The sequence below is a fragment of the Colossoma macropomum genome, unplaced genomic scaffold (genome assembly GCF_904425465.1).
Source record: "Colossoma macropomum unplaced genomic scaffold, Colossoma_macropomum, whole genome shotgun sequence".
NCBI classification, from domain to species: Eukaryota; Metazoa; Chordata; class Actinopteri; order Characiformes; family Serrasalmidae; genus Colossoma; species Colossoma macropomum.
In genome coordinates this window covers 20,826,533-20,850,916 of record NW_023494807.1, presented here as the reverse complement: position 1 = coordinate 20,850,916, position 24,384 = coordinate 20,826,533, and the positions used below count along the sequence as shown (strand labels likewise).

Here is a 24,384-nt window from a genome sequence, read left to right as displayed (position 1 = left end):
GACAGTGGCTTGATAAGTACATGTGTAAAACAGTCCCAGCCTAAAAATGTGAATAAACCTACCTGGTTTATGACTAATGGTGTAATGATTGCAATCTAGTTTTGAAAAGCATTCGGAACAGCGTATCAAAATTTAAAGCAGTATCACAGATAATCCCCTCTGTCTCTTCAGAGCTTCTCTCATTTACCATCTAGAAACTGGGTCGATGAGCATAAGTTAGCATCTGGGTGCATCCTATCAGAGTAAAGTGGGTGGGACGGCAGGGCTTATGCTATACACCCACACACACCCAAATGGAGCTACGTCCAAAACCGCATACTAATATACTAAACATACTAACCTCATAAATTCTAGGGGTTGTGATTTTGGGCTTATTATGTTATGCTAGAGGGCTTGCCCGATTGCAAAGGGACTATATGTACACATGCAAATATCTGTCAATATGTTTCATAACACATATTGCACATAAAAATAACATATATTACACATTACGCATAAAAATGTGTTAAAATATATGTAAACATAAATGTGTACAAATATTTAAATACATGCCAGTATATGAACATATTTGTCAAGATATTGAAATATTTGCACACATGTAGATAAAATATTATTTTTAAAATATTATTATAAGTATATAATATAAAATATAATTATAATTATTAATAATATTAACTATTAAAATTTGACACACACAAATGCAATCTACATGTGTGTGTGAATATTTCAATATAGTGACAAATATGTTCACTAACAGGCATATATTTAAATATTAAAATGACGTATTTAGGTATAGAAAATATGAGTACATATTTTTCTTCCATATGGGGTGCTGCAGGCATTGAATGTTCTATACGAGAACTTTTATTATTATTATTATTATTATTATTATAAACAAACATTTGTAGTGTATAATTAGCGGGTTTTAACATATAAAATATCTAAAATCGAATCGAATCTTTATGTCAGAAGTGAAAATCCTATTGAATGTGAAAATATGTTCCACCCCTGATTATGACGCAATTCATTGTGGAATCCTGAATGTGGAAACTGCGTTGTGACGTCTGTTTAATCAGAACAGGACAGAGAAACCTTTTAACCTGTGTTTTTCTTCACTGAACACGACTTTTTGTTTTCTGGACGGTTCTCGTCACGCCCCTCAAACCGACCTATCCAGTCGAGCGTCTCTGCATTCGGACTTCATTTCCCATAGTCCCGTGTAACTCGCCCTTGCTCGCTAGTGTCAGACAGTGTATTCGAAACAGCATGGAAGGTGCAAGTTATCGCACTCAGTTGTCGTGCACTTGAGGCGAATGAAGTGTAGAAATGTGTTCGACCCTTGTCCCTTGGGCTGCCGAGCTTTGAGGTCACTTTTGATTAAAAAAAAACTGCGTGTGTTTACAAGCAGCGTGGCGTGACTGGCCACCAGGCTAGTTAACCAGCTCTCGGAACGGTAGCTAGCCGTCTGTTGGCTAACCCTGCTAGCGTTGGTATTCAACTCAACTCAAGGGGAGTGGTTGTCAAACTGTCATTACATTTACGTGAAAAAGTAGTCCTGTATCTAGTCTGTTTCTAAGAGGAGGAACACGTGCTAAACAGGACACAGCCTGGTCGTGTTATCAGGAAGGTAAGTCAAAGAAACTGAATTCAATCGAGGAACGTAATACTTTGTTAATGAAAGCTAGCTGGATCGCTAACTTGCTTGCTAAACAAGTCTTTCTCTAGTTCTGGTTAGTGTGAGAGGAGTTTATTTCGTACTCTTTGGCCTCTTCTCTGTCCACGCTGTTTGAGAATTTGAGAACACTGAGAATTCAGTGTTTGGTATTTAAACATTAAAGTCATTTGCGGGAGGGGGTCACTGTGTGAGGCTAGTAAGCTGTGCTTTGCACAGTGGTCGCTTCACCTTGCAAAGGTGTCCGTGGTTTTCACAGCATATAGGGCTGAACGATTTGGGAAAAATGTCTAATTGTGATTTTCTGACTAATTTTGTGACTGTGATTTAAGTGGTGAATATTCCTATATTATATAATATATATTATATTATATTATATTATATAAATTACAAAGTATGCATTTTCTGTCTGTGTTTTTTTTGGCCATGAAGAAATATTTGTTGTTTTTCTGGTTTGAGGCTTGTGCCCTGAATGTATTGTGCCAAACAGCCAGTAAGTTGTGGTTGTGGTGTCACAACACATGGCGGTTTAGTTGCCTCTAATTGGTCTAACTCAGCTACAGGCAGTTCACAACCTCTGTGATATTAGGTCAGTTTTTAACATGAGGTAATGTTGTTTTGATAATACAGACTATAATTTAAAAATTGCAGCTCTTGCAATTTGTAAATTGCACTCTCTTAAATTGTGATGTCAATAAAAAACGATTAACTTTTCAACACTAATGGGATGCAGTTCTAGGTTATAGCTGTCATTACCATTCAGAGTTTATCTCATTAATTTAACTGTCAGATGCTATCAGACAGGCACAGCTGATAGCATTTCAAGGGTTAATGTCTAACAGATGAGATCAGTGTGTTATAATGGGGTGTGTGTTGCTCCTGATAGCACAGCAGGGTTCAGCATAAGAGGCCAAGCTCTGTTTGATTTGCTGTAGGCCTGAATAACAGCAAAGTAGTGGTTCTGTATTTTGTTCTATTTTCACTAAACGTGTCTTGCATAGCTAAAGAGTGATCAGTGTGTTAGACTTGACAAAAAGTCAAATAATTCCTTCCTTGACACGTATAAAGCCTTAGGAATGTGTCCTTTGATAAGTGAATGAGCTGCTTCCTTGAAAAAAACTTCGTTGGGAACGTTAGACCGTTTGTACAAGTCCCCAGTCCAATTTCTCAGGTAATAAGACACTTCTCAAAAGTAGTGCACCAGAGTCTATAAAAGCCTTGCCTGTAAGTTGACCCACAAAGGAAAAAAGAGGGGCAAAGGTAGCTTTATAATGCAACTGCTTTAAAATGCAACTATTATTCATACCCACATGTACATGCATATATCTACAGTGCAGCTGCACATACTATTTCTGATTTTGAGTTGAGTTCTGAATTCTGATTTTGTGTTGTTTGTGGAAGAAGGGCTTGAAGATAGACTTGTAACAGCAATTATAGTAGAAATACTAGGGCTGGGTGAAAAAATGCAATTTTGACACAATTAATATCACAATATTTAGTTTTTCTGAGGTTTGATAAGTTGGAACAGCAAAAGCCCCTGTAGTGCCACATGTATAAAATACTATTAAAAACTTTTGTTCTATGTTTCATGCCATGCCGTGCACTAAATTCAGTTAAACAAAATTACAGTTGTATGCAAACGTTTGGGCACCCCTGGTCAAATTACATGTTTCTAATGAAAGTAAGTCACACATCCTCTACAGAGAACACACTTCTGCACATTTAATACACAACTACTGTTTATTTGCTGAATTTAACATATTGAGAAAAAATAAAACACAAAATGTGGCCTGTTTTTAAAAGGTTTTTAAAGTTTGCTTGTTTGTTAAAGAAATACATAGACATTTTTCAGTACAATTTGCAAGAAAATGGCATATTTAAGTGTATTCCTTGTGTTAACGTATTCTCACTTAGAAAATAAATAGAGCATGTAATTTGACCGAGGGTGTTCAAATGTTTGCATACGACTGCAATTATAGTTTCTTTCTAGTAAACATGCAGCTTATGCCGTTGATTCTTTGAGTACTGATAGTATCCATGATAAAAAAGTGTACTGTGACAAGATTTACCACAGTAATGATAAAATATTGTTGTATTGGCCAATCCATAAGAGATGCATGATAGTAATGGTAACAGCTAGGGGCATAGCAAGATGCATATTTTCAGATTTGATATGTTTTTTAATATTTTGTGTTAAACAATGATTAGAGATGCACAATGATCATTTTCATATCAGCTTCATTTTGCTAAGAAAACAGATGTTTAGATTTGGCCGGTATTTCAAACTGATATTTGATGACGTATTTATTGTTCTTCGGTAGAGCATGTCTAGGTGACGTTGCTATTGCACTTATTTTACTGCATTTATAACACAATTCAAGTAAATTATATTTTTTTGTAATGCTCATCCAAGTGGATCTAGTACCAACATCTACATTTTACAAACGTTTATGTATCTGCATCAGAAGATGTGTACATGAAAAATATTGGCTATCACTATCGATCTGCATCCCTGCTCTTAATTATATAGTACACAGACTGATTTGGATCAGAAAAGTACACATTTTAATTCAAAGCAAGTACCTTCTTGTTGTTGTGAAACAAAATGTGTTATTTCCTGATCCAAATCAATCTGTGAAGTATATTATTAAGATTTGGGGTAAAGGTCGATAGTGTTCAGAAAGATATAAATGATCTTAAGTGATCTTATAAAACAGCGAAACAGAGCTATAAACAGCACAAGAATAGATAGATGCACTAGGATGCTTAGTTTTAATTACTAATATAGTTTGAGAGGCCTTCAGAAAAGAGCAGGGGGCGTAACAGGGCTACAGTTTTATTTCGTTGCACCATTAGTAAAAGCAGCATTGGCCAGTGACTGGTTAAAATAACACGGGTGTCAGCTGACATGTAAATATATCTGTTGTCAGTACTGAGCTGGTTCCATGCTGGTGTGTGTGACTACAGTGCAGCTTGCACCAGAGCAGGATGTAGTTATAAAAGGATATAGAGGGTTAAAAGGGTCAGTGAGTTTTCAGTTCCATGGCTCGGACCCATCGGATGAACTAGACATGCCGGCCTCCGTTTCCCTGACAACCCTGTCCTCCCTTGGCTCCTCACTTTTTTCTCCCTTCTTGTCTTTTTATTCCTCCACTCCAATAAGCCTGTCCCAAATGGCTCCTCTGTCCAGTTTTATAAGCTGTCATCATGAGAGTTAACAATTAACTCTCACAATAATGAGCAGCTGACCTCTCTAAATTTTCCATTTAGTTTAGAATCTGCTGTCCAGGTTGCCTCCAGCTCTGTATTTAGCAACAAGTAATACATGCTACAAATCACTTTTAAAGGAATTGTCTAGTGGTTTTTAATTTTTGTCTGCTGCATCTGTAGTGCATGGTCAAATACTATGGACAGTAATTTTCATTAAACGTTGACAGACACTGTCATAATAGAGGCCAGTGGGCAGTTGCTTCAAGTGGTCTTTTTATTGTCATAAAAACATTGAAATTGTCTGTGGTAAATTGAACATATGCCATGTAGATAGAGATAAGGTTAAAAAACCCTGGAGTATTCCTTTAACAGACCTTTCTCTGTTAAGGCCTGTTCACACCAGTTTTTCAAGTCCAGTTTTTACAGACCAAAAAAAAAGAAAAACCGGTCAACTTTGTAAAACGAGCACATATATTTTAATAATCTTTCACACTGAGTCTAAAACTGACAGACTATGATGCTGCATAATAAAAAAAGAAAAGACAAAATCTCTGACACATTTATCAGAAGCAGAAGAGGTGTGATGGGCTCCCTGTTGATTTGCTCCTTTTCAATGAGAAGAGCAACAAGCAGAAGCAGAGCTTCAAATTCCTCCCACTGATATATGACAGTACCTTCAGAATCGCATGTTGTGCAGCTTCAGCTCCTGTATGAGACTCTGGATCTCCCTGTGTTGTCTTTTCTGTAGAATAGGGTGCACCCAGTGTGTGTGTCGTTTGATTGCAGTGCTTAAAAGAGAAAAGTCACCATTGCTGCTACTCAAGTAATACATTGCTTCTTCCTTTTCCATCTTCACTCGATTTTGTGTTTGAACAAAAAAATACATCGGAATTGGTGTGGCCTTTAGGCAGGCTTTACACTGTGAAACGTAATGCAACTACTTTCTTGTTGTGAGTTGCATCTGACTTTGTGTCTGTGTAACTTGACATTTGCACAAAGCAATTAAAAAACTTGGCCACACCACGTGTGATCACTCCAATAGTTAGCCAATTTAGAAGCTGGTATTTTTAATCTGTTGTATTGCTTTGCTATATAAATTCATTGGCTGTTTCATGAAACTGGTTTCACAAGTAGAGACACTTGCAACTGTTGCGACTACGTTTAAAGTGAGTTGCAGCACACTTTACATTATGTAACATTATGTAGTGAAATTTAGTTTCATGTAAGTTTCAAGCAACTAAAGTTGCATGTAAATTTCATTATGTAAAGGCAGCCTTGCTGTACAATTTAAACCTTTCACCCAGAGAGCCACCAGTACAGAAGGTTTGCACTGATATGCGAACACTATGCTGCCCTCACACTTGGTTTATGTGGATAGCAGTCATTATGTGTGCCAACTGGGTCAAGTCAGGTTTACCTCAGCAACACCATGCAGCCCTTCCATTCAGTCATATGTCAAAGCGTCATGTGTCGTTGTGGGTGTTGACAGGATTACTGAAGGATTTCTAGTGCAGCTCCTTACAAGAGTGCCAGAAAAAGACTGATTTGTGGCGTCGATTTAAGAGTGGGAGATATGGCCAAAGTCTAACATCACAATACTTGAAGGCATCTTCACGATCCACGATATGTATCTCGATATTTAGTTTTGCAAACAAGTGGGACCAAATAGAATACACCAGAAAAAGAGTAGAGCCACATTTATTTGTATATATAGACTATGTTAGTAAATAAATATTACAATGATTATTATAATGATTGTTTACGATTAATTAAGTAATCATATAAATGTGATTTATGACACCATTTTATTTTCCGTTAATTTATTTAAGCCCATTTGTGAAGTCTTGCTGATGTGGATTTCCACTCTTCCACCTCTTTCTATCCAGTGCTGTTTTATTACTCAAATTTCAAAGTAAAGTGATTTATCAAGAATGTAAATTTTAATAGATTAAGTTTTAAATCGATTTTAATCAAGTAATCGTGACGGCCCTGGTTACTATGCAGTTTCGACAGTTACTACACTGTGGTTGTTTTTTACAGGCTCTCTATAATTGCTCTAAATCTTTTTCATCGGTTGTTTAGTGGTCTAGAAATCCTTTATCACAATAACAATAGCACATCATATTTCCCACCACTAATGTGAATCAGGAGTAGAAGGGCTACATGATCAATGCATTTGTGTTCATAGGTCTGTCCTTTTTGTGATTAAATAATTCAGCGATTCTAGTTCTATTTCTGGAATTCTGCCAAGCGATGTCCTTTTAAATGCCATTTGATCCTGTAGGTTATAGACTGCGGCTAGCTGTTTACTCCTCTCATATGCCCCAGTGACCTCACACTAGGTAACATATTGCTCAGGCTGTTCTTTGGTGAGAATATGTCATCTTGTTTAAGATCAGGTTAAACATTCACACATTTAACCTGCAGGTCTGGTGACTCTTCAGTAAGGAAATTGGGCATGTTTGATCACATTTTAGAACAATAACTGGAACTTAAGCTGGTCTTTGTAGACTTCAAAGACAAAATTTCACAGAAAGCCTCTCAGGAAGCAAATATGTTTCCTAGTGATAGAAAATTTAATGTTGGCTGCATATTCAAGTGAAGATTCATGAAGTGTTTTGTGAAGTATTTTGTATGTGTCTCAGATTGTCTGCTCCTTTACATGAACGTCTGACATGACATTATACTGTGATTTTGTAAGCAAACTAAGTTGCTAAATTATATACAGTTGTTATTAAGAAATGTTTGTGAAGGTTTTTTAGGTAGTGTTTTTTTTATTATTTTGCCTATGAATCTATGTTTTATGTCAAGTCAAAGTTTAGCACTTTTTTTTTTTAAAGAAAAACAGGTTTTGCCACAAAGCAGCTTAACAAAACAATCTGGTTCCAAGCTCCAGTGAGCAAGCCAAAGGTGACAGTGACAAAATTCCCTAAAAGAGTAAGAGGAAGAGACTGTGAGAGGAACCAAAACTCAAAAGGGAAACCCATCCTCCTCTGATCGACACCAGACTGCAAAACCAGTGATAACCGATGACTACTGCTAGAGGCCTGTCAGAGTAACAGTGAGAAATAGATCTGTGAAAATCAGTCACTGTTACCAGTAAAAACCAGTGACTGCTGTTAGGAGCGCATCACAGTGAATATGAATGTTAAATCCAATTAACATCAGTGACTACTGTGATAAACCGGTGGCTAGTATGAATATGTATATTATGAGTTTTTAAGCTTGGTCAACTGTTAGTAGAGAATATTGATGTGGAATTCCTCTTCCCCTCTAAGCAGCACAGCAGTAGCTCAGTCATTACTTTTCCCAACCCATTGGGAAATGTGATTTGTATTGGCCAATCAGAACTAAGCTAACAATACCAAAAAGTGCAGAGCCTGATACGGTGATGCTGGTTTCATTTTTGCATATTCAGATAGCTTTCGAACAGTGGGCAAAAAAAGTTAACCTGTGAAAACTATTAATGTTTGCAATAATGACGATGAGCTACCACTTCATTTTTTTGTCTGAAATTAATTTCGTGGATTTCTGTGGAATGTTGTTACTGTTATGAGAGCATCACAATTATCTCCTCACAAGTGGCAATCATTGGGACTACACAATTGATTGTCTTTTAATTGAGATCATAAATTTAGCCTTACTCAATCAAACATAATTGAGTGTGAACGTAACTAAAGTTATCTAATTAGGTAACGTTTATAAGTCAGTTTTCATTGACACATAATGTTGACAAGCTTGGGTTTTTAGATGCAAAACACCTCATGAACTGACTTGTAACTCACTTACTCACTCACACTTAGCACTCTGAAAATACTCCACAAGGGGGCGACCTTAATAGTTGGATAGCTCTTGATGCTTCATAAGAACATTGCTTCGCAGCAATGACATTTTATGTCCTTGTTGACTAAAGATGCAAAAAATTTTACATTTAAAAAAAAAATGTCTATCTATTGATTTCAAAATGATAAAAATGTTCCTGAATTGACTCATTAGTAGTGATTGTGATGTCTGTATGGAGTAAAGTGATCGTGATTTATTGTTTTAGCTATTATCATGCCACCCTAATATCTACAACAAATTTTATAATCATGTGAATTTTTCCAAGTTACAGCAGGCTGGTTTTTTGTCTTTTCTAGGGAGCTGTCCCGTGTGAGTGTATCCAGCTAGCCAGTCAGCTAGCCCCCAAGTGCTGGCGTGTATGAGTGTAGGGGGCAGGGATGGGGAATGGAGTGCAGGAAAGCCAGCGGGCACTCAGACAGGGTGAGGTGCTGCCACTTCCCTCCTCCAGCCAGTCAGAGGTAAGAATACAAATCTATGAATAAGGTCTGCAAAAGTTTGACGAAGTTAGAGGGCTTACTGAATCTCAAATGACTGAACCTCTGAATGCTGCAATTCACTATGTGGATTCAGAAGTCTTTATTTTATGACCTGAGTATATGTATATAGGAGTAGGATTCATACTGGTCCGTCTTGGCAATGAACACAAACACATCTCCTCTCTTCAACTAGCTAGATATAGATGCAACATCCAATCAAATTGAAATCTTAATCAGTCAATATCTATGTTATTAATGCTTTTTCAACCACATCCATCATCAAAATGTGGCGAACTCATCATGCTCTGCACTGCTCCATAGACGGACACTATGCTTCACATGGTGAATGAATTGGATCCAGTGTTATGCATTGCCATGCCATACTAGTGCAAGTGGAGCGTTAGATCATGTTCTGAGAGTGCCTTATGGCATCAGCCCTTCTTAGTCAACATGAGGCACTGTACAGAATGGGAAAAGATTATCAATCACCAATTATAAGGTTTGCCAATGACCTTTAGACCTGTGCTAGTAAGAGTTCTGTTATTTAGGTCATCATGTGGAAAATAACCACTGTAAACAGTTAAACCATGTTGAGGTAGGGGGTATTGTTTTACTGTTCGTCCAATAATTTTATGATGGTTTCTAACACTGACGCGGACGTAGGAGAGAACACAGTGAGACCAAGCGCAGTTCAGTAACAGTTGTGATGGTCATCTTTATTTTGTGCACAGACACAGGAAATAGGGGTGCTGAGGGTGCTGCAGCACCCCGAGATTTCAAGACTATTTAACTGAAACTGCAAAAAAACATTAGCAGAAAAATAACAAAAGAACTGAACTTTTAAATATTTTGGGCATAGCAAAGACTCATTTGTGCGTTTTTGTAGGTTGGAATTTTTATTTTGTTAATTGTAATATTGATCTCCCAATAGGTGTGGGCATCTAGCTTAACTTTGATGCCATCAACAATCTGATTGGCCGACACCCAGCTCATTTGCATAAAGTTTGTCCAGCAAGTGAGTAAGGTGTGTGAGGTGTGTGAGGTGTGCATCAGCGGATGCTGTGTCAGGTCATATGTGCATAAACACGTCCTATTTAGCATGATGTCATATATACGTTGCTCAAAATTTCACCACCCCCGTCTTACAATAATGTCCAGCATCCCTGGAATTGTGAATGTCACACACACTTTACAGTCTGAGAGTTTGCGGTTGTTTAGCTGAGCCCTTCGCCTTTTTAATGAATCCAGTAAAAACACTGTAGTGTAAGAATGTCCTAAAATGCACCACGTTTGCCATTGAGGCAGCTTTTTGTACAGGCACGATATCTGTCTGCAGTACTGAGCATGTTTAACCAGTGCAGCTGTGTTTCTAGAAGGGTCTCGTTTATGTTAGGTACGATAAATGTGGTATTAATGTAGGATATCATATTTAAAAGTTCTGTTATATTCAACTATGGGAACACTGCTGTCTTGCTACGGTTTACACATAATAATTAATGCACAAACCTTTTTTAAACTTTTAAACTGGCGGCAAATGAGTTTTAACCATTACTAAGGGCTGTTACTATGGTAACTCGATTAACCGTCACCGGGCACAGGCCTAATCACCAGTCATGTTTGCTGCTCGGACAATTCACTGGATATTTAGTTACATTTCTGAAACTAGCACTATGGGTAACAGTGAACTCCATCTTCTCTTGAACTCAAGCATAATTAGGCATTTTATTATACATGATTATACATTTGCAATTGCGTGCAAGCAGACAACAAAACCGATGTATGTCCAGGCGCAACCTGAGCAGTTTTTCCAGTGTCTGAATGATCAGAATCAGATACAGAGCCTCATTCTTGGGAATCTACTGCACAGTGGAGTTCCAACCGTAATGTAACACAACACCTCCAGCTTATCAGGTTCTTCAGCAGCATTTGATTGCTGGTGCAAGTGGATTATGGACAATAACCAGTTGTTTTGTTGACATACTGCGTTATAAAACCCAGTGATAATCAAGTCAATTCTGATAAGCACATATGATGACTGTGTTTTTAAAGAGTCACAGTGGAAGTAAATAGCTTACCGCTGCAGTCTCTCTGGAAAGCATACGCCAGGATGATGGCTATTTACAGAGTTTTAATCTGAGCAGTAAAGTCTAGTAGTGCTGTAGATAATTTTATCTATATTCAAATTATAGTTGATGTGGTGTTACAGAGAAATGTGAGACATCAGATTGATAATACAAAGTCTACTGGTAGAATACGTTTAGTGAATTGTATGATAACTGTGGTGCAATTTCAGTATGTAATAATACAGTGAAAATATAGAAAACTGGTAATTTTGGTTACTGATATCATGATAATGAGTGAATGTTTGTGGATGAGTGGATATGCCAGTGCAGTCCCAATGCCAGTTTCTCTAGCCCCAAACTAACATTTTAGCCTTGTGCAATTTATGGACCTTGTGCAGTTTAAGCAGCTTCAAAATGAATAATTTATTGGCTCCAGTCTGTTGATTGTATGTTGAATGTATGCTTTGAATTGAGAGCCTCATCTCAAATGATACAATATCATATGACGTATTGTTAAACCTCTATTTAGACCTGTAGGCTAAACACCTACAGCAAAGATCTGAGCTGATATCTTTAGTGCCTTCCTGTAGAGCTTGCTGTTTCATGCGTGCTCATTGGTTACAGTATGAGATTTCAGGACTGGAGAAAATTCGAATGTAAGACGTCTCTCATGGTTTCCTCTGCACTGCAGTGTTGTAACACTGGGTTTCAGAACTTTGTAACCTGACTCACAATTTGAGAGTGTGTTTGTTCCAAAGTCAACAGTGTGGGATGCTTTTTGATGCCAAAATAGTGGCACACTTTAAATACATACACTCTTATTTTTAGAACAGCAAAGTAATCTAAAGCTTCTATTTCAGTCGGCTGTTATTACCATCCAGTTGTCATTTTGAGCCGTTATAGAAAGCCACTCGCTTCCTCCCACTATTAAATGATAAAATAAACAGTTAAGTAAAACACCAGAGTGAGGTAAATCAAATAATTTGACATCTACTGTTCATGACTCAGTGCTCAAATGGATATTTAATGTAACTGAGTAACTTCAAAATAATGAATATGCATTGAATATAACTGATGAATATTTGTTGCTACAGCTGAAATAATTAAGGACGACTGAAATGAGTCAAGGTGAGTTTTGATTTGAGACACTATAGTGAGGGAAATTGGGAGAACTGTGTGTGCAATTTCTCTATGAATCTGCCCTAGGAATGAATTTCATGTTGTGTAATTATTAGGGCCATTATGAGTAATTGATTAAACATGATTAATCAATTAAAAATCATCAATTTATTTTTTGATGATGGTGATGATTATTTTGATGTATATTTTTAATTCTTTTACATTAATAAACAGTGTATCACCTATTTATAATCATAAGCAAAAGTTTAAACACCCCTGGTCAAATTGTGTTTTGTTGATTTTATAAGTGAAAATAAGTACATTTAAGAAGTACAACTCAAGAATTAAGTTAATTTAGTAACCAAACATCCAATGTCTGTGATTCATTAAGTGCTCAAATAATTACTTAATGTAGATGGGCAACATATAAAGTAATATAATTTTTTACAACAGCTGAAGTAATTAAGGATGACTGAAATGAGCAAAGGTTAGTTTAAATTTGAGAGACTAAAGTGGGATATTGTGGGGAATTTTGTAGAATATCTCTGTATATCTGCCCTAAAAATTAATTTTATGTTGCATGCTTATTAATGCCATTTTGATTAATAATAATAGTAAGGAGGAAAACAAATCAATTGGAATTTTTCTTGATGTGTTGACAATGATTCATTATGGTGCTGCGCATTTTAAATTCTTTTACAGTAAGAAACACAACCACTTACAGTCATGTGCAAAAGTTTGAACCCTCGCAGTCAAATGACTTGTTCTGTTGGTTTTCTAAGTAAACATAAGTTAACACATCCTTTTAGTGCACAATTTCTGTTAGTTTGAGTTTAAGACATTGGGAAGAAATAAAACATTACAAATAAAATGTGCCAAGTTTTGCACAGGCCAAAGATGTGATTAATTGTGATTATGATTATGACTAATCATGATTAACATATTGGAAAAATTTATAAAATGTGCTGTCATATTTGCACAGGCCACATTTGATGTTTTACTTTTTTCCCCAAAATGTTAAATTCAGCAAATAAACAGTAATCATGCATTAAAACACTGAAAGACTTCAGACTTGTTCATTTATCCAATAAAAATATTTTGAGATCATTATTTACATTTTTATTAGGTTAATTTTAATTAATCGAGTAACGTTTTATTCATTTAATGAATCGTTAAAATAGTTGGTAGATTACTTGATTACTACTATAACTGATATAGTGTGTGATGTTGTTTTAGATTGCTTATATCAGCTAAGTAGACTGTATGCGTTTTGTACTGTAGCTGCCTCTTGATTTAGCTTCCCACCTAAATGGTTTTGATACTGTTTCCTTATGAACATTCACAGTCTGTCAGGCAGGTGTAATCCATTCTAGTTTCTTGTGTAAGTTTGGCTTAATAATCTACTGCATCTCAAACAAACGCATAACCATGGCTGCATGTCTTGCATTGACTCATCATTGGCTGGCACACTGGTGCCTGCACTAATACACTGAATCAGCCCTAAAAACAAGTCTTTACATAGGCTTTGCATAGACTGCCTAGTCATGCTTCTCTGTTTTGCACTCAACACCAGGAGCATCCAATAGCAGATCTGTTGGTGAAAAACAAGTAGGGGTGCACTGATGATTCTTTTTTTATAGCTGATTACTATGTGAAGTATAAACTGTGTGCTAAAGTCAGAGAGCTTGCTCCTGTTAGAATGTCCAGCATGGTTAATATGACTTTTAAATTCTTCTACTGTAATTTACTTAACAAATGTGTAATATTAGACTTAACGCTAGAAGTTCAGCATTTTTGTTTAGTCCAAAGATAAAGTGGTAAATGTAGCTTGGATTTTACCTCAAAGCTTTGCAAAACTGCAGCTGTGACTGCAGTTGGGGTTGGTTGTTTGAGGGACGCTGTGAGCTGTCAGGAAAGCTTTTGTGGAGACTCTTGATGTTTATCATAAGTGGCTTATTTATCCTTCCTAAATTGGTGCCTCATTTTCATGCCAATCTCTCTGGATAACTGCAACGGAATTTTTAGTTTTGTGTGTATAATCTTAAAAAAAAAAAGTTGTTCTTTTTTCTTACAGTACTTTTTTCCAGTCAGAAAGACTATTAAGCACAAGTTATTTATTTTTCAGGATATATTGAGGAATCTGTTGGATATAAGATAATCCACTTGCATAAGGAAGAGGAAAGTCAATGGAAAATACATGGTAGGAAAAGTACTTTCCAAAACTGGAGTTCAAAATATGATACAGGGAAACAGAGAAAATGGAATTCCTAACAACTGTCCAAGACCTGGTAGACCACCAAAACCATAAAAAAGCTCAAGGCTTGCATTTTTTTCAGAAAATCAAGCCCGACTCTTGCTTTAGATCTGAAAAAAATCCACAGATGTTTCTGTCCTTCCTTCCGCTGTGAGAAGACACCTCAACGCTATGGGTCTGAAAGGATGTGTGTAGTATTAATACTGCTTTTTATGTTTTTTTTCTTCTTCTGTGTGTGTGTGTGTGTGTGTGTGTGTGTGTGTGTGCGCGTGCGCGTGTCTAGGGTTTTAAGCAGAGCCGCTCCGTGTTGAACTCATTGTTCTCTGGAGCTTTGGCAGGGGCCGTTGCCAAAACAGCTGTGGCTCCTTTGGATAGAACAAAGATCATCTTCCAAGGCAAGAAACGCTAAACTGATACTTATACAGTATGAGTCCAACACACACAAACGCCTCACAATGAAATAAAATCTGTCTACGCTGCTGTTGTCAATATAAGAATATGTATATTGTTCAGTAAATTATAAGCCCACTCTTAAGTCCCTTAAGACATTTTTCTGTTTGACCCTTTGAACCATCTGTAGTAGTGCAGACTAAAGCCTAGCTCCCAGTGCGCTGTATGTTGCTGTGATAGAAACCGTGATTGTAGGCCTCTTATTCAAAGTGACATTTTAAATGCTGTATAAGCAAAACCTTTAGCACCTTCAGCAGACGATGCTGAACAGTGCTTGCGGGACAACTGTTGTTGAATCAACAAGCAGCAAACTAACAGCAGCAGCAAAGTGAAAAACTGCAGTTCCCCTTGAGGGTCTCCACTTAAACTGGAACCCATGAACTGTATGAACAAGAGGCTATAATCACAAGTTGGAACCGTGGACTATACATATAAACCGATTTAAAAACTCCAGCAGCACTGCTGTGTCTGATCCACTCGTACCAGCACAACACACACCACACACCACCACCACATCAGTGTCACTGCAGTGCTGAAAATGATCCACCACCCGAATAGTACCTGCTCTGTGAGGGTCCATGGAGGTCCTAGCCACTGAAGAACAGGGTAAAAGGGGGCTAACAAAGTATGCAGAGAAACAAATGGACTACAGTCTGTAATTGTAGAACTACAAGGTGCACCTCTATAGTAAGTGGAGCTGATAAAATGGACAGTGAGCATAGAAACAAGGAGGTGGTCATAATGTAATGCCTGATTGGTGTATATGTATATGCGTGTGTATGTATATATATGTATATGTGTAAATGATGTATACATTAATTGGTTGGAACATGCAGCCACTGTTGCTCTCACTGGATGTTGGTGCTGAAAATTTGAAATTGTGTTCACTGTATAGAAATCATGTGATTTTCATATTCAGGTTTATGTGACTCTGGGTTCACATGATACAAATAATGTTACTAAATCTTTCATAGTAATAAATACATTCCGATTAAGCTTATTTTATCCCCTCATATAGCTACAGTTGTATGCAAATGTTTGAACATCCTGAGTCATGTTACATGTTTTGTTGATTTTCTAAGTGAAAATAATTTAACACATTCTCTACAGGGAACATACTGAAATATGGTAGTTTTCCTGCACACTTTAGTGTATAGTTTCTATTTCTTGCTGAGCTTGAAAAAGAATAAAACATAAAATGTAAAATGTGCCATAACATTTGCAAAGGCTTACCTTTCCTCCCAATATGATTAATTCAGCAAGTAAACAGTTATTGTGCAGTAAAATGTTCAGATGTATGTTTTCCGTAGAGGATGTGTTCACATGCAGTTGGACCAGAGGTGCCCAGACGTTTGCATATGACTCTATAACGAAGCGCTCTGCTTTTTACACAGAAGTAATCTATCAGAAATATATGTTACAATGTAGGAAAAAGTCCAACCTTTTCTCATTTTGTTCCCTTTACTTTTCAGTGTCTTCAAATAGATTTTCTGCCAAGGTGAGTGTATATTTCAAGAAGCATTAACCCAGCATAGCAACTACTGGTAAATGGTAAAGCAAGCATCGCTTAGAGCACTGTCTCTACCCTGTAAAGATAATTGTAATACTATGGGGAAATCATAAAGCTTTTGGGAAACACAAAACTCCAGTGTTGCAAATGCCTTTCTTGCTGATGAATGCATAAAGTTATTGAAGCCAAACTCATACAGATCTGTCTGTTTTTCCATGAGAGCAGGAGGCGTATCGGCTGATTTACCGTACCTATCGCAAGGATGGCTTCCTCAGCTTATGGAGGGGCAACTCGGCCACCATGGTGCGGGTTATTCCCTATGCTGCCATTCAGTTTTGTGCCCATGAGCAATACAAAAGGCTGCTGGGAAGGTATTATGGCTTCCAGGGCAAGTAAGTGTCTTAGACTATGCAATAATAGGGCTACAGAATATCTTGTGTGTTAATCATTAGTGGCTTTTCAGTGTCAGTATTTTAGAAGACAAGTAAACCTGTTAACTAATTATATATATATATATATATATATATATATATATTTATATATATTTTTATTATTATAAATCAAGTGCTGTGAGTATTTTGAAAAAACTCAGATGAAGCTTATTTGATGTTCCGGGTTGATTCTAGATGTTCAATTTCTGCAAGTATTTGGACCAAGGCAGTCCTGTGAGCCAATAAATAATTTTGGGCAAATTAATGCAGGCCAGTCTTTAGCCATATATTATCAAGGGTTACCTGATATGTTGTAATATATTGCAGGGGATCACAGTCGCAATGTATTAACAATGTGTGTTTTTGTCCATATCTTGAAGCCCTGTATGCCCTTTTTTTTATCCCACATGCTGTAAACTGTAAGCACATGCTCAGTCTGTGTGGGTCTGTGAGATTTGACACGATTGAAAGATTTGTAGTCAAAAATGAATAAATCCAAGACATGCCAAGTAAACTTTAACTTTAAGCAGATTAGATCAGCACTTAATAAAATCTAGAGCGTGAATCTGTTTTTAAGCCCCATTTACTCATGTCTGGATCGTTATCATTGTCTTACGTTGCCATTTTAAGATTGAGCCAAAAACTGGGCCCATTTTCAAATCTAGGTCTATTTCAGCCGGGTCTTTGGGTGAGTGAGCTAACGCAAAATCAGATTTACTGATTGTATTTATTATAATCTTTGCAAAAAGAGGCTCTATATAGTACCAAAAACCTTCTGAATGAAATGCACAAAAGGTTCGTGGGGATTAAGCATAATAATAACCACAGAAGCTAGTCGTTACCAGTTAGCATGGTGTCTCTTGAATGATGCTAACTGGTGACTATACACATTTATTGTTAGCAACAGTGGTACTTTTAACTGAACCTTAACTGATCATCATAACCATGTGGAGGAAACTGTAGCATAATTAGAATGGCGCACATAAAAAGAACCCTTGAAGAACCAACTTTTTAACAGTATAAAAGGTAAAAACTGGTCTTACGTCAGCAGCTTTACACTAAGAAATGATTCATAGAGGCTGTAGTGTCCCAGTGTCCCTCTTCTCCAGCCCTCATTAAGAAGTGTTGAGTTTCATTCACTAAAGCTGTTCTGTGACAGCCTGCATGCCAGCATAGGCCCCATTTCTGTAAGGTCATCGCTGTTGCTATCGGATGACAGCATTTTCAAAGCATCATGCTACTAATGCTAACGGATAAGACTAGGTAGAAAAATAGCAGCAGTATTTTGATATACCAAGTGATGACAAATGTTATGGCTAGTTTATGACTTGTGTGGAACCTTGTAGAGTACAGAAGTGTTACTGCTTTACCATGATTTACTCAGATTGTGAATTTACATCTTGTAAGACTTAAATGAACAAGATGCTCTCTATAAAGCCTTTATTGCATAATGAATAAGTGTACCATCACAGAGGTGTTGTAATTAGCAAGACTTATTTTATTTTAGTGGTCCTTCACCATAAACGAAAACTTTTTTTTAGCAAAAATGTCAATTTAGATAATCATTTTATACTAATATGTGGATGAGGTATTCTTTTAAGCACAGGAAGCATATCAATTGCGCTTTCACATTGTGCCCGGTGGCAGGTAACGGAGTTACCATGGTAACTGTCCGCAGTGATGGTAAAAACTTGTTTATGGTCAATTTCAAGAAATTTGTTTATTTATTTATTTCATGAAAACCATAGCAAGACACTAGTGTTCCCACATGTGAACATAACATGTTAGGTGAATTGATGTCCTACATTAATACCACATTTATTGTACCTAGCATTGATGAGATGTTGTAGAAATGCGGCTGTTGAGCTGCGCTGCTCAAACGCGCTCAGTGTAGCATACAGATACATACAAGCCTACTCTGCACAGTATATTGTTTGTTAATTATGATGTTGTATTGGCCTTATTGGTATCACAGAAGGCTGCTGTATGCAAATAAGCACTTTAACCAAGCACAGTGTTTTTTTTACTATGTGCTGTAAGCATCCTGACCAATCACAGTTCTCTACAGTGTTTCTGTATGTATTTGGATGAAACAAAGTGTCAGGTAATCCAGCACAATATTATCATTTCCATCAAAATAGGGCCAGTCTTTAATTTGATCGCATTTTCAAGGCTGATTGCAATCACAGTATGTACCAGTATAATCAGAATACTAGTGTTTTGTCCATATCCTGCATCCTGTTTCACCTAATCTTGTAAATAAGTTGGTTGGATATGTCATAAATTGGTTGTCATGGCATACAGTGCCTTGGTGCCTAGCACTCAATGCCATGTCTGCTCTCTGTTGCAGGGCTTTGCCTCCTGTCCCACGACTCTTGGCTGGCTCGCTAGCTGGCACCACTGCGGCCATGCTTACGTATCCACTGGACATGGTCCGTGCCCGGATGGCTGTCACACCGAAAGAAATGTAAGACACACTGATCCTTAAAGGGGTACCCATTCTGAAAAATAGTAGCTAGTAACTGCTAAAAATGAATGAATGTTGGTGGTGGATTGTTAAGCATTATGCTAGTCATGCTAATTTGTCCACAGTAGCTTTCTGTGTTAGGCACAGAAGGATTTAGGAAATTTTGTCTATTGTAAACGCTTAATGTTGAGCCTTTTTTCCTCATTTTATTCAAATATGTTTAGCTATTTCTGTTCCGTATTCAACAGAGGAATAAGCACTTAGCTATGACTGAAGTAGATATGATTTCCTTCAATGCTGCTGTGCTATTCTGTATTATTATTTAACAGCAGTATTTTAAAATTAAATGGAGCAACTGATTTTGATTGGTGGTTAATATTGTTTTTGGCCTGTGTTTTTCAGGTACAGTAATATATTGCATGTGTTTGTACGGATCTCCCGTGAGGAGGGTCTGAAGACACTCTACAGAGGATTCACCCCGACAATACTGGGAGTGGTTCCCTATGCAGGACTCAGCTTCTTTACCTATGAAACGCTTAAAAAACTCCATGCAGGTATTCTGCTTTACTGCAGTGTGTGTCAGATACATACTGTATACACATTTCTGTACAACTTTACCAGCCAAGACCTCCCCCAACATTCATATCACTGTCACTCAGTGAAAAACGTACTCATACTGGCTTTTCTAGTTTTTTCCACTCTGTGTAGAGAAACTTTGCATCAGATTACAGTTTGCAGTGACATTCTTTTGCAAGCTGTGACCACTCACTTTGTAAAAGTGACCATGAAGCATTTGTATTTAAGGTTTTGGTAAAGCTATTTGTTTGGTATTGTTTTCTCAGCAAGTAAGAAATGGAAGTGCTCCATTATTTCTATAATAAATTTGTCTATGGACTATTGATTGATTAATAGACTAATCAAATGTTCAGAGCATTTTTTGTCTTGTAGTGTATTTCAGTCTGTCAGAATGGCCATGTGTATCACATGAACATTATAGAGTATGACCATAAATCTCAGAACACATAGTGATTTGATTGCAGTTCTTTAGGAACTTCAGGAAGTTTTTACCACAACTTGTTTTAATGATTATTTTGGTATGAATCAGAATTATTTTTAAAAATAAGTCAAATACACAAATATGACTGGAAGGACTATTGGCAAAGTAGTGGAACATAGTCAGTAAAAATAATACCCCAACCTTTTATTAGTTTTCAAATGCTACTGATTATCCAGCTGACTAGGTTTAATCTGATTGTTGTTTGCAGCCAGGACAGTCGGATGCAACGTTTAAAATTCATAGGAAGCACAGATTTCTATAGCAACTGTTAGAGCTATTGGAAAAAAAACAGATGGAAGCAGTAATCACAGGAGTCCAAGCACCTATTTGCTATAGCAGATGCTATAGGAGACACAAATGATGGACAGAGTTTTTAGAATGGCTTCTGTTGAGTGCAGAATTTGGTAGACCTCCACCAACCGTCATAAAGACTAACCTTTTGACTTTATTATGGTGAGCAACAGATTTTAAACAAATAAGTAATACCTGGAAAGCAGTACAGACTCTGACATTACTTGTATTTGCAAAGTTGTTGAACTCAGTGAACTGATTCATTCTACAGCATTTCTTGTTTCCCTGTATTTCAGTATCAGAGTGCTTCATTTCAAGTGTAAAAATTATTTAGAATGATAGTTGTAGGTGTTCTCGATATTGAAAAAAAAATTGTTGTAAATGTTGAGTTGGGTGCTCTTTGGTGTCAAAGGAAAAAGAGAGAAAAAAAAGAGACAAATAAGCTCTCCAAACCAAGACACTCTTTAAATTAAAATGTCTTTATTGTATTGACATGTCCTACCTAGACTGTAAAAAATGACCTAAAAAATACTGGCTTTTGCTTTCTTCAGGTCAGTGGCTTTTTTGGGCATTTTTAACAGTCCAACAGTATTACTCAATACAGTAAAGACATTTTAATTTAAGGATTATTTTGGTTTGGGAGTCTCTTTTTCCTCATTGTAAAATTTTTTTCTCCTGTGGAACGATGCTTCTGGACCTCCCCTACAGGGGTTTGGATTCTGAACTTTTTCACTCTTCATGAGTTTGCATGTATTGACTTCATCAACCAACAGTTGCAGCTCTGGTGTTTATTTAGCTGCAATTATGCTCTTTTGTTCAGCTCTAATTTCTCTCTCTTGCTCTCTCTCTATCAGAGAAGACAGGGAGAGCCCAGCCGTACTCTTACGAGAGGCTTGCATTTGGGGCATGCGCCGGCCTGATTGGCCAGTCGGCCTCCTACCCGTTGGATGTGGTGCGTCGGCGCATGCAGACGGCTGGTGTGACGGGCCACATGTACGGCACCATCCTGGGCACCATGCGGGAGATCATGGCCGAGGAGGGCGTCATCCGTGGCCTGTACAAGGGCCTGAGCATGAACTGGGTCAAGGGGCCCATTGCTGTAGGAATCAGCTTTATGACCTTCGACCTCACACAGATCTTCCTTCGCAAAGTGGGCTATAGCTCACGATAGCCTGGAGGGGTGACGGAGAGCCACAGAGCAGCAGCCTCTGCAGAGAAGAAAGTGAAATTTTAGCAGGGAAACACAAGGACATATAGACAAAAAAACTTTTAAAGGGTTTGGGGTAAGACTTAAACTGTGAAATAGATTTCTGCCTATAGCGGAGGTGGAAATCGGACAGAAAACTTCTTTCTGCCCATGTTGCCATGAGCAAAGGGAAAGATTTCATTAGCGACACTGCTAATTTCATGCATATGCTGCCAGTGGAGCAAATAGGGTCATTTTTAATTAACTGACACAAGGCACAGAGATTAGACTGAAAGTTTGCGGAACTGTATGTTTTTGCACTAGCAGGACTTCGAGACCTTTTTAGTGATTTTGTTTTCTGAGGAAGCCGTTGGTACACACTATGTGTGTGAGTGTGTGCGCATGTGTGTGTGAGTCAGAGCGAGGTACGGACAGAGGCAAAATGAATGTTATGTCCTCTGTAAGCCCCCCTTCACACTGCCGTCTCACAAGTGTCCCAGCACAGCAACTTGCAGGGTATCCTTTAAGTGCAATATATCTATGTTCTTTTCATACCCATATCACTCTGCCATCGGCATGGAAAGGCCCTGTGTTTTCTGCGTCTTTTCTTGCTCCTTATATTGCGCTCGTCCTTTTTAAACATGGCTTCCTCATCGTCCCTCTGCCTTGTGACGTCCAATGCGTCTGAGCTGCCTTGATTGAGTAACTAAGGATTGATTTATGTTGAGTTTAGGGGGAAAAACAAAAAAAACAAAAACATTGCCTGTTTTTTTCATCATCTACAGTCAGTGTACTTTCATATCAATTAAAATTCATACAGTTGTATGCCAAATTTTGAACAACCCCTGGTGAAATTGTTTTGTTGATTTTCTAAGTGAAATTAAGTTAACACTCCTTAAATGGAACATCTACTTGAGTTAGATCATGACATGTAAAATGAGCCATAACTTTTGCGCAGGCCTCATCGTATGATTGATACCACTTTACAAAAAAGAGTGCCCTTGTAAAGGATTTATAAATGGTTTAAAATCTGTTTATTAATGTGAGATCTAAGGTTTAACAGCATAGATGTGGGCTCACTGTTTGGCCAGCATCAGATTACCCTTATGTATGTGTAATAAATAATGTTAAAAATGTTACTGATTAATAATAGTGTTTATGACCTAATTAATAACACAACATTAACAATTTTAAATCATTCATACACTCTTTATAAGCGTAGTCTTATTTTAAAGTGGTACCGTATGTTATTTTCCAATGTGTTAAATTCAGCAAATTAATTGCACATAAAAATGTACAGACGTGTGTTCTCTGTAGTGGATGTGTTAACAAAACGTAACAAAATGTCATCTGACCAGGGGCACTCAAACTTTTGCACACACCTGTATGTGTTGGAGGTAAACCAAGGATAGCGGAAGCAAATGTACCCATATATGTTCATAGAGAGTCTGCAATAAAGTCTCTATATTAAAGCAGAAAGCTTCAGAGGAAGTTTGAAGTTGCTTGCTGTCCACTGTCGGCCTGTCGGCTGCTTCTATCTTTAGCCTGTGCTATAAGTGTAGCCGCTCAAGCTACCACTGAGTGGTCTGGGCAGGTGCGTATCTGTGTGTGTGTGTGTGTGTGTGTGTGTGTGTGTATACGTGTGTGTGCGCAGTGAGCTGACCAGGTGTGCTCAAGTGAGGGCAGTGGAAATGCTGTTTGGGTCAGTGTCTTGCTGAGAGAAGCATGCTTGTTTGGTTCTACTGGAATGTGTCCTCATTTTACCCTTGTGTGTCGCTTTCTTGCCTGGGCTATAAATATAAGGAACGCTATGGTGCATACTTAAGCAAAGTTCTCCAGCTTTGGTCATGGAGGACTTTTGTCCAGCGCAGTTTGGTCATTTTCCCTCCTCAAGCACACCTGATTCAACTAAGTAGCGGGGTGCGCAATATATTGTTTGTTATATTGTTACTGTGATATTTGCCTTTGCAGTAGTGATATTCCCAAGGCTTGCGATATGCAAATGAGCCTTTGAACAAATCATTAAATGTTGTTTACTTGTGTGATGTCATCATCTTGACCATTTCTTTCACGTCCCAGATACAATATATCTTAACTGCAGTTACATTGCTGAATATTGCAATTGAGATATACCTGTATTCAGCCATATACGTGAACTGTTAATACAGCATTTTCATCCTACAAATAAGCACATCCTCTACAACTTGAACATGGCACTTTTCTGCAAATGTCAGTGCACAATTAGTATTTATTTGTTTAGCATATTGAGAAAAATGAAATGTTATAGCTTTTGCAGAGACCACATTTTATGTCATATATTTTTCCCCAATTTGTTAAATTAAGCAAACAAACAGC

At 37.5% G+C, this 24,384-nt stretch overlaps 1 protein-coding gene across 1 annotated transcript; it reads left to right on the top strand.

Moving 5' to 3' along the window:
• Positions 1-1,157: 1,157 nt before the first annotated feature.
• On the top strand, positions 1,158-24,071 carry slc25a42 (solute carrier family 25 member 42). The gene is made up of 8 exons (XM_036556775.1): positions 1,158-1,627; positions 9,022-9,183; positions 14,921-15,032; positions 16,560-16,585; positions 16,823-16,989; positions 19,379-19,495; positions 19,898-20,049; positions 21,698-24,071. The coding sequence occupies exons 2-8, from the start codon at positions 9,103-9,105 to the stop codon at positions 22,012-22,014; spliced, it is 972 nt and encodes a 323-aa protein (XP_036412668.1). The 5' UTR covers positions 1,158-1,627; positions 9,022-9,102; the 3' UTR covers positions 22,015-24,071.
• Positions 24,072-24,384: the final 313 nt, after the last annotated feature.